Source organism: Dermochelys coriacea, chromosome 10, assembly GCF_009764565.3.
Source record: "Dermochelys coriacea isolate rDerCor1 chromosome 10, rDerCor1.pri.v4, whole genome shotgun sequence".
Classification (NCBI taxonomy): domain Eukaryota; kingdom Metazoa; phylum Chordata; order Testudines; family Dermochelyidae; genus Dermochelys; species Dermochelys coriacea.
This window is the reverse complement of record NC_050077.1, coordinates 24,060,740-24,077,864: the sequence shown is the minus strand read 5'-3', so window position 1 is coordinate 24,077,864 and position 17,125 is coordinate 24,060,740. Positions and strand designations below refer to the sequence as shown.

Genomic DNA, 17,125 nt, shown 5'->3' with positions numbered 1-17,125 from the left:
AAGTCTCTGAGTGCTGTTTCTGTTGTTAGAGTATTGCTTTGAGAACAGACTGTCTTAGAATTTACTAACACAATTAGCAGCTTGCAAGTTTCACACACAGAGGGAGAGAAACAGTACCAAAAACCAAGAGAGCTCTTAATTAGTTTGAGTAGCAGCTGTATTAGTCTGTATTTGCAAAAAGAAAAGGAGTACTTGTGGCACCTTAGAGACTAACAAATTTGAGTATAAGCTTTCATGAGCTACAGCTTACTTCATCGGATGCATTCAGAGGAAAATACAGTGGGGAGACTTATATACATAGAGAACATGAAACAATGGGTGTTACCATACACACTGTAACTAGAGTCATCACTTAAGGTGAGCTATTACCAGCAGGAGAACGGGGGGGGGCACGACCTTTTGTAGTGATAATCAAGGTGGGCCATTTCCAGCAGTTGACAAGAACGTCTGAGGAACGGGGAGGGGTGTGGAAATAAACATGGGGAAATAGTTTTACTTTGTGTAATAATGAGCGGATGGGTCATTACACAAAGTAAATGGCCCACCTTGATTATCACTACAAAAGGTTCCCCCCCGCGCGCCTGCTGGTAATAGCTCACCTTAAGTGAACACACTGTAACCAGAGTGAATGGTAACACCCATTGTTTCATGTTCTCTATTGTGATGGGGCAAGGCCAGATGGCTATAGAAAAGTAGTGGGAGATAGATATATTAGCTCCAGGCTTAACAAATCCCTGGTACCAGGTTAAGTGAAATGGAAGCTGCTCCAGGTCAATTAAGACACCTGGGGCCAATTAAGAACTTTCCAGAAGGCAGGGAGAAGGCTAGGTTGGGACACTTGAAGCCAATCAGGGGCTGGCTGAAACTAGTTAAAAGCCTCCCAGTCAGTCAGGTGGGTGTGCATGTTAGGAGTTGTGGGAAGAAGTTGTGTGGTTGGAGAGACTGAGTAGTACACACCATATCTGGTACAAGGAAGGAGGCCCTGAGGTAAGGGTGAAGTAGACCTTGAGGAAGTGAGGGCTGCTGTGGGGGAAGTAGCCCAGGGAATTGTACATGTCATGTTTCTAAAAGGTCAGCTACCATAGCTGATACTATTAGGGTCCCTGGGCTGGAGCCTGGAGTAGAGGGTGGGCCTGGGCTCCTCTCCCTCCCCCCCCCACCACCTTTGTCCCCTGTTTAATCACTGAGACTGGGAGACGAGACTGTGCAAGGAAGGATAACTTCTCCTCACCTTCCTCGCTGGCTGATGATGAAAATGGCTCAGTAGACTGTGACCCTTGTCTCTAGAGAAAGAAGGGTTACGTGGAGGGTCACAGTGAGCCTCTGAGGCTAGCGAAATCCACCAGGAAACGCGGGACCCACGGAGGCAAGGACAGAGCTTTGTCACACTATATATATAAATCTCCCCACTGTATTTTCCACTGAATGCATCTGATGAAGTGAGCTGTAGCTCACGAAAGCTAATGCACAAATAAATTTGTTAATCTCTAAGGTGCCACAAGTACTCTTAATTAGTAATACCTTGGAATTTAAACTATGGGGAATCAAACTCATTTGTGATTTTAATACAGAACTACTTTAATGTGATCCAACAGTGAGAGAGTGGTATCTGCAGAAGTTGCCAGCACACGGTGAAGGGGTGACTCCAATCATTTTTCTGTCTTTTTCACCTCAAAGAGATTGGCCAGGATCCTATTAAGGAAGCATCGTGGGAAAGAAAAAGGGGATTCTTGGAAGAGCTTGATGGTAGGGGAGAAGGGATTGACTACTGCCAGGGAACATCCGGGTGTGAGAAAAATCCGTTTCTATCCACCCAAGAAATTTTTGCATGCCTGTAAAACCAAATGTGGTAACAGGATTTTATGATCTATCTTGTGACCTGTCAGGACTATAAATCTTTAGTGGATCAGTACAGATGCTTTCAGGAGCAGTGAATTGTTCTCGGCCTAAAATATTTTGTTAATAGATGTACAGTCCTGTCTACAGTATATCCTCAGAGGTAATTAACTATCAAAAAGAAAAATGTACAGGGAGAAAAGGCAGTTCTATTGTTTTGGGATTTTTGTAACTGACTCTAGTACTATGAGGAGGATGGAACCACTATGACAGTCCTGCTTTTTATTCTGTTCTTCTGGATGTTCAAAAGGATATGAAACCAGAATAAATCTTCTGAAATAGCTATGACACTCTCTTCACAGCTGCCTTCTTGGAATTCTTCTGAGATTAAAATCTAAGCAGCAGTTTTTAAAGATCTGTCAGTTTAACTTTTTTCTTTCTTTTTGAAGACCTACATAGAGTGCAAGCTTTCTGCTCTGGTAATTGCTAGTGAGATAGGAACATAAGCTCTTTCTTTCAGCGTCTTACATTGTATGATATCTGTACAGAACAATCCGATTATAGGATGGCTGTCAAAATTCACTAATAATTAAACTTGATCAAGATAACTTTACCAATATGAATACTATAGGTAACTTTTTAAAAACCTTTCAGTCCTATGGATGTGCTGCTGTCTGGCTGAATCTCTAGGTATTTTTTGGAATATTTATCAGAGTGCAATAACAGAACACTAATTGAATTCTGACTATGCAAATCTATGTAGATATAAAGTTGACCTCTACAGCACTCATTTTGGGACAACCAAAAATAATCTTAACACGATGCTTGTTAGTAGTGTCTTCTGCACTTTTGTGGGGGAGAGGGGGAGTATTGGATTTATGGAAAATAAAATCAGTTAGCAAAATTTAAACATTTATATAGCAGCAATAGATCATTGCCTGTGACTGTTCTTGTCTGTTGACCTCTTAGAGACTGTAAAATAGTTTAGAGGGAGTCTTTGGAAGAATTTTTTTAAAAGTGGTAAAGTAACATAAATTCAGTAAATAAAGCATTGCAGCATGACATACCAGAAAACAAAACAATTTAACAAAATGCTATTGTTTGGTTTGAATTTAGTATTCTTATCCATACAGTCATTTTAAGAAATACTGAACTAATAAATACCTAACAGGAGACTAATGCAGCATTATTTACCACAATACAAAAAAAACTGGTTTGGTACAAACACTTTTAAACTGTTTCCTAAAATGGGAACACTTAATCTGAATCAAAAGTTAGCGCACACTGGTTGATTTGTTCATTAAAGAAATATTACAGTAATGCTAAGTTATTCACCTTTTTTCTTTTTTTATGCTCCGTAGGTTCTTGAACAGTTTCCACATGTTCCTCTGCTACCAAGGATACCTCCATACCCAGAACTCAAGGATGGATTCAGAGACACTGTGCCACCTCAGAAGCCTGAATTAAAACTGGCTCAGGTGCAAAATCCAAAAGGTATTGCACTCTCATGGACTGTTACAGAGATTGATCCCAAGTGCGCTCCTGTAGAGAGCTATCACTTGTTCATATACCATGAACACTCCAATAACAGTACTGTACCACACTGGAAGAAAATAGGAGAAATAAAGGCTTTGCCCCTACCAATGGCTTGTTCTTTATCACAATTTACAGCCTCCAAGAAGTACTACTTTACTATACAATCAAAAGATGTATGTGGACGTTATGGACCATTTTGTGATATACAATCAATTACTTTAATTTCTCTGGAAAACTCATAAGCTACCTCAATAACTGTTACATGGTTGTTTCAGTTTGAAATATTGTATTTTTACTTGTAAACAAACCAGAGCCAAGGAATGAATTGTACTACAGACTGTATTTGCTCAGTTCTGTTTCTTATCCATCATGCCAACTATCAGTTATTTATATTCTGAGCATTATTCTATACGTTTTGTAAGTTGTTTCTAATAACTTGACACTGAGAATTCTGTTTATAAAACTAATTTCAGTTCTGTGTTTAGTTTATTTTCCTTCCAATCCTTCCCCTCCCATTCCTTTCACTGAGCATCATTACATGGTAGTATGTACTTGGGACATAAAGGAATAAAATTTTCTACTTGGTAACCATGAATTTTGATGATGATCATGAGATGAGAAATCTAACATGTCATGAGTTTTGTGGTGTTTTGTTCACCCTTCCTTTTTGTATTTTTGGGTGAAATAGTAGGTTTTTTTGTGTACCATTTCCTTCACTAAATGGTACACAAGCTTTCAGAAGGTTTTAGTTCTTGTACTTGAGTGTACTCATACAGTACTACAGGAGCATCTCCATTATTCTGAAGCCTCTGAAAAATGTTTGTAAGGATGAAAGTCTCTATAGTGGGGGTAATAATACAGGAACTATAGTGTTTTAAATACTACAATCATCTGGACCATGATCTTTTTAGAGATGCTGCATTGTAAAGGAACACCAAGTGAGATTGTTTCATTGTCACCCATTTTGGGCAAGCATTAAGCTTCTGGGGAAGTTGATTAAAGTGTTGATAGATAAATGTTTTCCAGTGCTGTATAAGTACTTCACCTGCTTGTATCTTCTGGTATTAAAGAGGCTTCACTTGCCTTTAGGTGTGGTTCAGTGGTAGTCGTTACTCATCCAGACAGACATTTCATAATGCCACAAAGAGGTAGGTGACCCATTACTTATGTTAGTGATGGTTCTAGAATATTAGTTTACAAAATTATTAATTACAAAATCAGTGTGATGGCATTTGGCTTTCTGTTTAAATATGCATATTGAAATGAATTCAGTGATATTTATAGTGTGTCCATTACAGCAAGGATATAAAGAAATTTAATTTTAATAATAAACTACAAGCAACTTAAGTTTTTCTTACACAGTTTAAATCATGCGATGTAGGTTACTCAAAATATTTTAAAAACCTAATAAGTTTGATTCTTTCAGTATTAAAAGGTTTCATATATGGCAAAATTCTAACAAAAGCAACTTGAAAGATCATTTTCTTGCAATAATTTGCTGTTGTTTGAATGGCCTCTACATATTCCCACTCTTATGTTGTGCCCTTGGTGCATCTTGAGTGGTGGAATGTTTTCTAGCAGTGTCTGTTGGAGTTTTCCCTCACCGGTTTGAGCATTCTGAGGATGAGCATTCTGAGGATGAGCCTATGTAAAAGCATGGCACTCAGGACACCTCAGTTCATTCCAGCCAAGGTTGTGAATGGCCTAGATTAGAACCTCTCCAGAACAACCTCTTCAAGCAAGACAGCATCTTTAGGTAGTTTTAGTCATAGTTAGCTAGCTATTTACATTTCTTAGGATCTTACACCCCAGCACCAGCTAACAGTAGGAGCAGTAGCACAAGTTCACTGCTTGTTCAGCCAATAGTAACTGATCCAGAAGATACTTGGACTACAGTATCTCCAGAAGGGAAAGATATAAGTGATACAAGAACAACAGTAGCTTCTCCTGTGGGGGCTGTAGGGTGGAGAGAGATAAAAGATTGTATAGCATATTCAGATTTTCCAGTTTCCCTGTCCTAAATCTCTGTGGACTCACAAGGGAAGTTTACTTCTCCCTTTTCAGTTTTAAGGTTGCCAAGACCTTTTGTTTCACCAATATCTTCTGCTTCTGATCTGAGGTCTGATAAGTCAGATAGGGACAGGCAAGTTATTCTACCACCTCAGTTCCAGTCACCTGACAAAAAAACATTTTAGAGCAGACATTAGACCAATGCTCTACATAGTCCAAACAGACACAGACTCTGCCTATATCCTGGTAAAAAGAAAAGGAGTACTTGTGGCACCTTAAAGACTAACCAATTTATTTGAGCATAAGCTTTCGTAAGCTGCAGCTCACTTCATCAGATGCATCAGATGAAGTGAGTGTAGCTCACGAAAGCTTATGCTCAAATAAATGTGTTAGTCTCTAAGGTGCCACAAGTACTCCATTTCTTTTTGCGAATACAGACTAACACGGCTGCTACTCTGAAACCTTGGTCTGGATGGGTCCACTGGCTTTCTTTGAGATACTATACGGAGGTTGAGAATTGCCTTTATAGAGGAGTCATTCCCCCCAGACCTCACGGGAAGCCCCATTCACCACATCCGGTTCTCTGGAATGCTATCCTTTTGATTATCCCAGATATTTTATCAATAACCACCTATGAGATGTGGAATTTCAGGACAATGATCTAAAGCCTGGTGACCAGACATCCCCAGATGACAGTGGAATTGCTTCAGCATCTTCCCTGTCTGAATATGCCATAAAATTTCATGAGATGATATCTAGAAGGGCTTCTACAGATTATTTCCACAGAAACTGATATCACTCATCTTGACTTTGATATTTTGGGAACCCTTCTAATTCCAAGATTGTTCTACCAGTATTAAAAGGACTTTTACAACCCACCAGAACAATATGGTCCAATCCAGCCATGAATTTGGCAGTGCATTGGAGGTGTCAGACTATTTAGATTTACCCCTATTTGTATGACTGGCTCACAAAGGCCTTACAGAAGTCATCATACATGTTTACTTTTTGAGAAAGTGGGACTCAGAATAAATTGAAAGAAATCTTACCTTCCTATACAGAAAGTCTTTTGTCTGGTGACTTGTAGATTCTCGAGCAAGAAAGGTTTTCCTTCCAGAGGCAAGTCTGCCATTCTCAAACATGAAGATAATTCCAATCAACTGAAATATTCTTCCTCAGACTGATGGGCCTTATGGTTTCAGTAATATATTCTTCCATATGCTTCTCAGACTGAAATATTATAATATTGGCTGGTAATAAATTACCTGTCAAGTTCAGACAACACATACATGAAAGCTAATTCTTCCAAAATTAGTGTTCCTATCTCTTACTTCATGGATGCAGCACATCCCACCTTAGGATGGGGAACTTAGGTTGTTGAAGTAACAGCTCACCGTCATTTTCTTTTGAGTGATTGCATGTATTCCACTTCTAATGACGCAAAAGCAATGATTTTATAGGTTGGAGATGGATGCTCAATTTATTTGAATTTCTGCTAAACCAGACATTGGATCTTAATGCTATGGCTAGGGAATAATATGGTGTAGAAGTGTGGACAGATCACAGTGAAGCTGCCCTGCAGTTTTCAGAGATTGGTATGCTTTCCTGGGAAGCTGCAGAAGCTGTTTGACCCCTGGTGGACTTTAAACTGTATGGGTGGATCTAATCTTGCTAACTTGTAGCAAGATTTAATACAAGTAAGCATCCATTAACACACCATTTAGGTAGGCATTGCTTGATCCCTCATTCTGTCTTCCACACAAGAAGTAGCCTAGGGTTGCTCCTGAATGACTTCAGCCTGATCAGGTAAAATAATAGAACTTTAGCTACACTGAGGGTGTTCTCTGCATCTATTCAGTTTTCTGTTTGTATCTTGCAATACTTTGCTTGTCACCTCATACCTATATAATATTCTCTTGTGAGAGACCTTGTCAAATACTTTTTGAAAATCTACATTATCAGCAGTTTCTATTTTATATACTACATTGACACATTAAAAGAATTCTACCAGATTAGTGAGGCGTGATTTTCCTTTGCAGAAACCATACTGGTTAGATCCTACCTTACCATAATAATGTGCTCATTGTGAATTTTTTTTAACTACCATTTTAACTAGTTGATTAGGTAAAGATGTAAGATTTATTGCTCTGCAATTCCCTGGAACACCCTCGGAGACTTTTTAAAATACAGGTACAACACTTGCTACTTTACCACTCCTGTGGCCTAGAAATTATTTTTAATGACACATCTTTGCTAACAACTCAGTCATTTCACAGATGTACTCCTTCAAAACTCTTGGATACGTATAATCTGGATCAGTTTGTTCCAGGTCCTCTTTATTAACCAACAAAGAGGAGTTTTGGGTAGGTAATTCCCTAACATCATCTGTGGTGAAGACCCACCCAAAACAAAACAATCCATAACATTTAGCTTTGCAGCTAGGTCCTTATTGTCCTTAATTTTAACCCCTGCTGACCCAGCAGATGCACTGATTCTTTTGCAGGTTCCTTGTTTCTGATATATTTAAAGAATTCCTTCTTTCTTTTATAGTGTTCACTGTTTACTCTTCAGAATCTCTTTTATAGCTTTTAACTTCCCTCTGAGATATCGTATTGCCTGCTGTAACTTATGTTCCTGTTTGTTAGCTTCATTAGGATTTGATTTCCAAATGTTTGAAAGATGTTTTTCTTGAATAACTTTTTCAATCTTGCCTTTTAGTTATATATTTCCTGCGTGGCTGTCTCTTTTTTCTTAGTAGTGTGTATGCCTTCTTAGATGTGGTATGGATTTGACTTAAGAAAAACATAAGAGTCCAAGAATTTTACTTTTAGTACCTTTGACTAGCTCTCTCCATATTGAAATCTCCCTTTCTAAAGTTGAGTTACTGTATCAATTTCTGGAATCTTAACTACTGTATATTGTGGTCACTGTTACATAATTCTCAAAGTGAGTCTAACAGTAGCTATTCTGTTGTGCATAAGACTGAATTGAAGAAAGCCTCTTCTCTTGTGTGTTTTAGAACTAGTTGTTTAGAGAAACAATTTAACTGATTTGTTTCTTCAAACAAAACTTTGTCCTGTTGTGCCATTGGACCAGTTCCCCCAGCGATCTCCTAGCCTTGGCTGGTAGTTTGACCTCTGAGTAGTGTGTGCTCATCATTTTGAGTCAGAAACTATTAGTGTAGCCCTCCTAATATATTTACATTCTGACTGCAGAAGCTTTGTATCCATCTGTATTCAGCCACGTGGTGTTCTCCATTCAATACTTCTCATTGGATTCAATTGAATCTTTTAAATAATGTGCTGTTCGGCCACCTCTTTGGTATAGTCTTATCTTTTCTGTGTAATTCATAGTCAAGTCCTAGCCTAACTGATGTCATGTTTCAGTAATGCTTATTATATGAAAGGCCTCTGCCATTGCCAGTCACTTTAATATTGCTTTTAAGCTTCTTGCATTTGTACATAAACCTCACTTTCACTTTTTAATAGATGCCTTGTTCATTTACCTCCTTATACTTTGCTGATGGCCCACACGCTTCTTGTGATCTTTTCCTGGCCTGATTTGTGTTTTGGGTCCTTCCTTTCATTGGATACAGATGTTTGTATTACCTACATCCTTGATCTAAGTCCTGTCTAAATTATGTGCTCTTTGGTTTCTGTCATCTTTCCCTTTGTCCTAGTTTAAACACTCAGCCAAAGCCTTATTAAATTTATATGCTAGCAATATGATTTTACTTTGCTAAAGGAGCAGGCTCCACTTTAATAAAAGGATCCCTCTTCATAGCCACATAGTGAGACCATGAAGTTCCAGCTGCTTAGCTACTTCCAGTCTTCTAGAGACAACTAAGGAAAATCTACCTTCTCTGACAATTCTTCTTGCTACTTCTCCTGTAATGAACCAACTTGTTTTCATTTATAGTGTCTTAATGAGGATCTCACAGGGAAAGTAAAGAGCTATTAATTTTTACTTATTTGCACAGAAAAACTCACACACAATGTTTAAATGGATCCAGAACTTTAAGGCAATGTAAGGGCTATCAAATGTATCAAGCTTGCTGTTACAGTACAGTAGTTTCTGCTTTATTTTCATGTACAATTTCAGAGTATATAAAACAGAAAATGGAATATTTTCAAGGCAGAGTAGGTAAAAAGAATATCCTAAAACTATCGTTTTCCTTTCACAAGACACAGAAAATGCCAAGAAAAGTTTGAACTTTCAGTGTACAAAAGATTCACACTTGGTCTAACTAAAATATGGCAGCATCTATAGATAGCATATGCTGGAAGAGTTCATACAGCTATTTGCTTTAGGGTGTTAGGGCTTTCATTATGAAAGCATGATTGTGTATACATGTATGTACATATATGCATGCTGTATCTTACATATTTAAATAGTCAAATATAAAATTACCCAGGTAAAATGATTTACTGTAAGTAACTGAAGTATCTGTCAAGTAGCCAATCAGTGACACAATTAGTATTTATACTGTAATGTATGAACTTTTATAAAATATTGGACTGTTAGCCATAAGTCAGTTACATAGTTTTGATCCACGTATTTGCTTTATAATTTCATTAGATCATTTTACTGTTCGTTACATGAAATGTAAGCCAGAATATCAAATTCTTAGGGTGAATGCTACTTTAACCCTTTCCTTATAGTACATCTGTTTATATACGGAACAAATTCTATTCTATGTCTACCTAATTATTCCTTTAACAGAATGAAGATTTGGGGATATATTACAAATTAAAGGAGTGTTAGTTAGAACTTCACAAGTTAGGACACTTAGGAGGGAAACAATGCAGGTAAGAGACTAGCACTGTCATGTTACAAGGGCAAGAAAGCATAGTACTAGGACTAATTTAAATCTGGCTTCCCTTTTACTCTACCTGTTCTCAAAGGCCTGGGCTACATGGGGGGAGGGGGGTTTGAACTAAGATACGCAACTTCTGCTATGCTATTTGCGTAGCTGAAGTCGAATCTTAGTACGAGGTACCTGGCTGTCCTCACAGCGGTGAGTCAACCGCGGCCACTCCCCTGTCTACTCTGCTTACTCCCTCTGCCAAGGGAGAATACAGGCATCGATTTGGGGATTGATTTATCTCATCTAGATGAGACATAATAAATCAATCCCTGATAGATTTATTACTACCTGCTGAGCCGGGGGGTAGTGAAGACATACCCTAAGCCGGTAGTTTTTTCTTGCCCCCTGCAAGCAACACCTAACCACCACCAATTTGGGAAACAGAGCAAGATCCATTCCCGTGTTTAAGATAGTTCACTTAGTTGTATCCATTCCTACCTTGGGAGTAGTCAAACAAAGCATTGTCTCACTGAAGATGTGTGGGTCAACTATTTCACTGATTTATAGGGTGTAGCTCTGACTTCAGTGTAACTTTGATCTGACTTTACTGTAACTAGGTACAGGCCTATTCAAAACCTACTAGCTTTCCTTTTTCTAGACATGGGGTTTGTCCATCTGTGGTAGGTAAAAAAAGGCCATGATTAAGTATGCCAAACTATAAAATGCTACTTTAAACACACACTACAATAGACAAGTAAAAAACTACAACCTTCAAGGATGACCAGCCTTTAAAATCACCATTAACCAAAACTGTATTTTACAGTAGAGATCATTAATACCTAGTACAGGCTATATCAGTTATTTCCATATTTAAAAAATCCTTAAGTCACTTTGGGGAAGTTTAAGTAAAGAGGGCTAAATGGCTTAGGAAAACCCCATCCTGGTGTGTTGAGCAGATGTGTTTGGGCTCCTTTAAACATCTCCAACAGAAGTTAAAGGCCACCTGTACATCTTTGCCAGGATTTCCTAATGGGCAGTCCTGAATAATACTTTAGCATGACATTCCTGTTCTGTCATGAAGTCACTTTACAAGTAAATTCTTCATGCTAACTTGTACATCCAAACCTCTGTGTGCTATCAGTGGGGAACATGGTAGCTTAAAAAAATTTTTTTTAAAAAAAGCCTGAAATAGAGGCAAGCAAATTTTAAGGTAGATCAAGAGTTGAGTAAGCCTATGCACAATTCAGGGTTAAGAGCATTTAGGGTTTGTTTTGTTTGTAAATTAGCTTCAGCATGTACAAACAACCAGTTCCAGACCCAAAATGTGCAATGAATTAATTGACAGCATGTAGTGCTTGAGGATGCTCTGGACACAATATATAAAAAAAAAAAATCATACAAAAGTGAGTGGTTTACTTTTTCAAAGCAAGGGGTTTTAATAAAAGCTTGTAGAGCATGTATTGTAGAGTTATAAACAGCAAGAATGCAGGTTCCCTACTATGATAGGCACTGAGCATATCTTTGAACTCCCCAATGGTTTTTTTAAGAATGGTGTGTGTGCGTGTGTTTCTTTCCCCATACTTATCCCCAAGCAGATAGATCTTGACTTCTAATAGCACATTGCTAACAATGTAATAAGCATTTACTGTATCTTTTCCACTATACATCATGTGAACCATTTAGAGGGTAGGATCAAACTCTTGTTAATGCCTACTTTAGTGGCAGCCATTTAAAGTTGTGAAATGTACAAAGGAAAGCTACTTTGGCCTTGGCTTGTTCAGACTCTTGACCCTTGCTGGCAAAGCATTCCAGTAAATTTGCATTATTTTTTCCATATAGTCTTTCATACCAAGAACACAGTACATTTTTAGAGAAACAATACCTTTACTACAAAACAAATGACTATATACAAAATGGTTACTGAAATTCTGCTTCTGGACTGCAGTGACAGAAATAACTAGCTGCTGACATTTATTTACGTTTCCTTAATACTAGGTACATGACACCACTGATCAGAGTAAAAGCAAATGCAATCCAGGCTAAGATGAAGGAATATCCATATTGGCCACTAAAAACAAACTCGTATTCATCACCCTTGTGCAGATCTTCATGCCTATTTGTGTAAATGGAGGCTGCCATCATAACACACAGGCCTGGAGGAGAAAAAGCATTAAAACAATGTCTGTTACTTTTTTAAAAGATTTAAAACAGTTATACAGGCTCACAGTGTGTAGTTCAACCACTCTATTCATCCCCTGCCCAGATGCTGCTCTTTGCAATCACTCTTCATGCTCATAACTGTATTTAGGGTAATTCAGAGCTTCCAAATCTTTTCTTAAGCCAAGTTTAAATAGTCCTGTTACTAAAGTACTGTCAGTAGAGCGGGATGAAGTTTTTCCAATCAAAACATTTTTGGCAGAAAATGGAGATCCTGCGATACTAAAATGTTTTGTGAATGTTTTTTTGTCATTGTCAAAACCGGAGTCCAAAAAAATCAGAACATTTAATTTGAAATTTATGTTAAATTTAAAATGTAGTGGTAAGCTAGAAATCTAACAAATGTTTGGCAAAAAGCTTACCAATTATGTACAACATTTTTCTGCTTCTGCTTTGTGTTGTACCATGGCTCCATTCCGAACCCTATCTCCCACTTTTAATGTAAGGGCTATTGAAGTGAGACATGTCAAAGAACCACTCACATGACAGCAGCTGGATTGTAGAAGTCAACACAAATCTTTCTCCTTGCTTTAGGCGGAAGAGTTGAAGAATGAAAACCAGAAATGCCACACAACACAGAATAGTAGACAGGATCATGGTGGCCTGAACAGCCTGCACAGACTGATATTCTGTGAAAATAAAAGCAGGTTTTATTGTAAATGTGGCTTCCTCCGCAGCCGCTTCCACTACCAGCACCAACCCTTACCTGTTCCCAGGTAGTCTGTTCTTACTGGGATTTGCTGGCTACCCTCCTTCTTGCAGCTTTCCCTTCTTGTTTAAGCCACTGCCTCTGTGCCACCTTCCTACTTCCACTCACCCTTCCCCTCTTACTGACTTTTCTAAAAGATGTGCTGTAGGAATTACATGGGGGATGTTCAGTGGTCTATACAGGAAGTCAGACTGGATGATCCCAATAATCCTTTCTGGTCTTAGAATCTATTACTGCTTTCCCATTAAAGGCAGCTTTTTAAACAGTCTCTCCCAGCCCTGCAACCACAACGCACAAATGGAGCTTCCCCAGCCTCTCACACTACACCTTCCCAATTCCATCACTTGCTTCCTTTCAGATGCTTCTGATCTGTTATACAGAGGTGAAGTCAGAGAATATAGCAGTGCAAACATGATCTCCAGTATTCAGGAGGATTCCAGCAGTGCTGTCCTTTAGAAAGCACCAAAGGTCAGGTGTTTCAGGATTCCTGTGCTAGTGTCTCTTTGGTTGCCTTTTCTTAAATAAGGAAGAGTGGGCAGTGCAATGCTAAGCAGATGAGCTACTGTAACACAGGCCAGTGTGAATGGATCACTGGTCTGCTTTCTACACTGTGGCCCTATAATACAATATAATAGTTGAAGGTGAAGGGATGTGTCTGTACTGAAATTGGAGGTGTGGACTGCAGCAGATGTAGACATTCTTGAGCTAGATTTAACCTAACTAGCTCAGGTACCAACAGCTAGTACCAACTAGCCGCCCAAGTACAAGCCTGCCAGGGAGCCTGGGTATGTACTCAGGCAACTTGCTCACTACTGTTGATACCTAATCTAGTTAGATTACCCTGGCTCATGTACATCTACATGGGCTGCAGTCACACCTCCAACTGCAGCGTAGACACCCTTTGTCTTGATATGCAAAGCCTTCAATAGAACTGACTTTAATTATTAAAAAACGATGTCTTACTCCAAAATAATGTCCTCCTGTACCAGGTATATTCCACCAGCACAGTGGAGATGGCTCATGAATGCAGAGCAGGGCATTGTCGCAGACTTAGAAGAGGTAAGTGACCATGGACCTACCAGCTTTCAAAACTTAGTGTAAAATTCTACTTCCGTTAATCTTTTCCTCAGTTTAGTCCCACAACCCTGTAAGTCAATCCAGCTATTGCTCTATAAACTGAAATGGAAAGGCTGTGAGGACTTTTGGTTTGGTTTGTTGTGTTTAAATACTTGAGGTCCTTACTATAACCATTCCATGGTGTCAGAGTAGCAGCCGTGTTAGTCTGTATTTGCAAAAAGAAAAGGAGTACTTGTGGCACCTTAGAGACTAACAAATTTATTAGAGCATAAGCTTTCGTGAGCTACAGCTCACTTCATCGGATGCATACCATGGTGGAGGCCATAAATTACCTTGATAATCTTCATAACTCCTCACTAAATGGACTTGTAGATAGAAAATCATTGTATTGTCTATCCATCCATGCTTATACTTGTCAAATTGTTCACCTCTTGGATATAGGCCAAGAATGAACGGATGGGATAAGAGAAATTGTTACTACTGTACTACTTTGAAAACTGGAACTTTTTAGCATTTAATGTCCTTTATTACAGTCACATGGGACCTCCATTTTGTTTTAGACTCACTAGTTTGCTATGGACTCTTGATGCCAGAAAATAGGGGGTGTATTTTATCTCAGACCTTTCAAAATACACTCTAGTGTACTTTATGAACATTAATTCTCAGTTCCTTTGTAGGATGGAGAGGAAGCAATAGCATCCACATTTTATAGATGGAGAAACAGAGAAATGGAGACATTAAGTTTTTTTGTTTTGCAACATTTTATAGTTTATTTACATGATATTGTTTAAAAGCAGCTTCTAGTTTGACAGCTTAATAGTAAGTACCAATACTCACCTGAATTATTTTCATTAATGACTGCACAGTTGGTGATATTGATACAGACTTTCCAGACATCTGCAGAAAAGTCTTTTCCTACCCACCAGGCCTGTAAAACAATATAAAAGGAAATGTTTAAAAAAAAAAAAAAAAATCAGACCAGGAAAGTTAGACCACCCTCTTAAAATTGTTTTATAAAAAGAGTGTTTGGCTTAAGCAACATTCTCAGCACCCATCTTCAGCTACCTAAATTACTTGGAAGTGATGTTTCAGCCTAGAGATACAGTCTAAGGATACAATTATGTAGCACCCAAGAAACTGATCACAAAAATCACTTGCTACTCACTAGGATACAAATGAATAAAAACAGCTTCTGCAATAAACAAACAAAACATACATTTCCTGCATGAACTGGTTACACAATTTAGTCTTCTGTGAAGAGTGGGAAGGGAATGGGCAGGAAACTTAAATATTCAGTTACTTTGTCCAGATGTTGGAGACTCTTTCTGCTGCTCAGGCAAATGTTTCAGGTGCTTTTTTTAGGACTGATTAAAAAAAATCACAAGTTGTTCCGATTCAAAACTCCACTGCAGCCATGTACCTGTTTCTAAGTGAGGAACTTGTACTTCACTGTGTCTAGAGAAGCACCAATTTTCTGCTGGTCCGAAGTCCCCTTACCCTCAAGAAAAATAGAGATCAGATTCCTAGCTCCAGCTCCCAGAGTTCACATTTTCTAAATTTCAAATGTGTCCCCCTGAGGATCCAGAAGTTGGAATTTTCATACATGTTTAAATTGCTTCTTTTTCTATAACCTTTCATGTATGTTTGCATCATTTTGCATTTCTCCCTATGGCTTAAAACCCCATCAACAGGTGAAGACCAGTGGGAACTGTCTCACTGTAAATGTATCCAGTGACTGAAACTGGGGTAGTAGGCACTACTGGAATACTATTAATCTCTGCTCCATTGCTATGGTTTGAAAAGTAATAGAGCTCCATGTGGGTAAAGGGGGCACAAATCTTTCTACCCATCTATGCTACAGGAGGCTTACATGGTAGATCTCTGAAAGGTAACAGTGAAGTGTGATGGGTATATTGAGGTTAAGGTAGGCAAGTGCACGCAGAACAAGTCTATGGTGACCAGAACTATAAAACAGAAGCTGATGGCTGCATCTGCTAGCCAGAAGTAGGAGATCACCAGCCAGAAATGCCAGTGTCTGTTCCTTTAATGAACAGAAGTGAAGCCTTCCCTGGTACATTCAGTGAAATGGGGCCCTATGTTATGTGAGCATAGAAGATGCTCTTGTAACGCACGTGAGCAAGGGAGTAAAACTACAGGCTTGGGAAGTTCAAACCTTGTGCATGAATTTCCTGACTGATTTAATGTCAGACATCATGCAAAGTTGGTATTGACTTATCTGTACTCTTGGTACAATGTCCAACTGTATGACATCAGACTGGAAGCGACTAGTGACTCATTAAGATCTACTTGTGATATTACTATTGTTGGTGTACTATCTGTTAACACAAACTAGCACTGTAGTGACTGAATGCCTTTTTCATAGCAACACTACAAATACCGCAAGCTGTCCTGCCAAGCATATTTCCTGAGGAAATCAAGACTAGTTAATTTACAGTCAGGCCTCTATTCTCTGGGCTTGGGAAAATATGCCATTTAAATTTTATCTACAGTAGTGTCTGCTACTGGAATAGCCCATAAGAAACCTGAGAGATTGTTAAATTGCTTAATGCAACAATTGTTTGCAAAGCAGTTCTGGAATTAGTCACTTTACAAGGAGAATTCAGACTGGATAGTGTCCTGAAATTCTGGATATTAATTCTAGAAAGACACAGTGCAGATGTGAAACTCTCTATCAGGTTTTATTATGGTATTGACTTATCTATACTCTTGGCCTTTGTTCAAGGCTAAATAAACCGTCAGTTTAAGGATGGCACAAAGAAGTGTTACAGTTCAATATAGCATTTTGAACACCCGTTTCTTATACGGTTTTATTTTTCATTATATTCAGCACTGTACAAAAGCAATTCAGGCAATGAGGAAAAAAAATTGAGAAGGTGGTTACAAACCTATAGGTTTCATTATTAATTAAATTA

The 17,125-nt window shown here is 38.5% G+C and overlaps 2 protein-coding genes across 10 annotated transcripts in view; one reads left to right on the top strand and one right to left on the bottom strand.

The window, feature by feature from the left end:
- ATF7IP2 (activating transcription factor 7 interacting protein 2) overlaps positions 1-3,960 on the top strand; it is a 59,780-nt gene extending 55,820 nt beyond the window's left edge. For all 7 annotated transcript variants that reach the window (XM_043493338.1, XM_038420032.2, XM_043493339.1 and 4 more), the window contains one exon: positions 3,198-3,960. In XM_043493338.1, coding sequence (XP_043349273.1) covers positions 3,198-3,614 — 417 coding nt within the window. In that variant the 3' untranslated portion in view covers positions 3,615-3,960. The remainder of the gene's footprint in view (positions 1-3,197) is intronic.
- Positions 3,961-9,439: 5,479 nt separating this feature from the next.
- EMP2 (epithelial membrane protein 2) overlaps positions 9,440-17,125 on the bottom strand; it is a 33,577-nt gene continuing 25,891 nt past the window's right edge. For all 3 annotated transcript variants that reach the window (XM_038420738.2, XM_038420739.2, XM_038420737.2), the window contains exons 3-5: positions 15,030-15,120; positions 12,889-13,035; positions 9,440-12,342 (exon numbers count right to left, since the gene is read on the bottom strand). In XM_038420738.2, the coding sequence (XP_038276666.1) occupies positions 12,161-12,342; positions 12,889-13,035; positions 15,030-15,120 (420 nt within the window). In that variant the 3' untranslated portion in view covers positions 9,440-12,160. The remainder of the gene's footprint in view (positions 12,343-12,888; positions 13,036-15,029; positions 15,121-17,125) is intronic.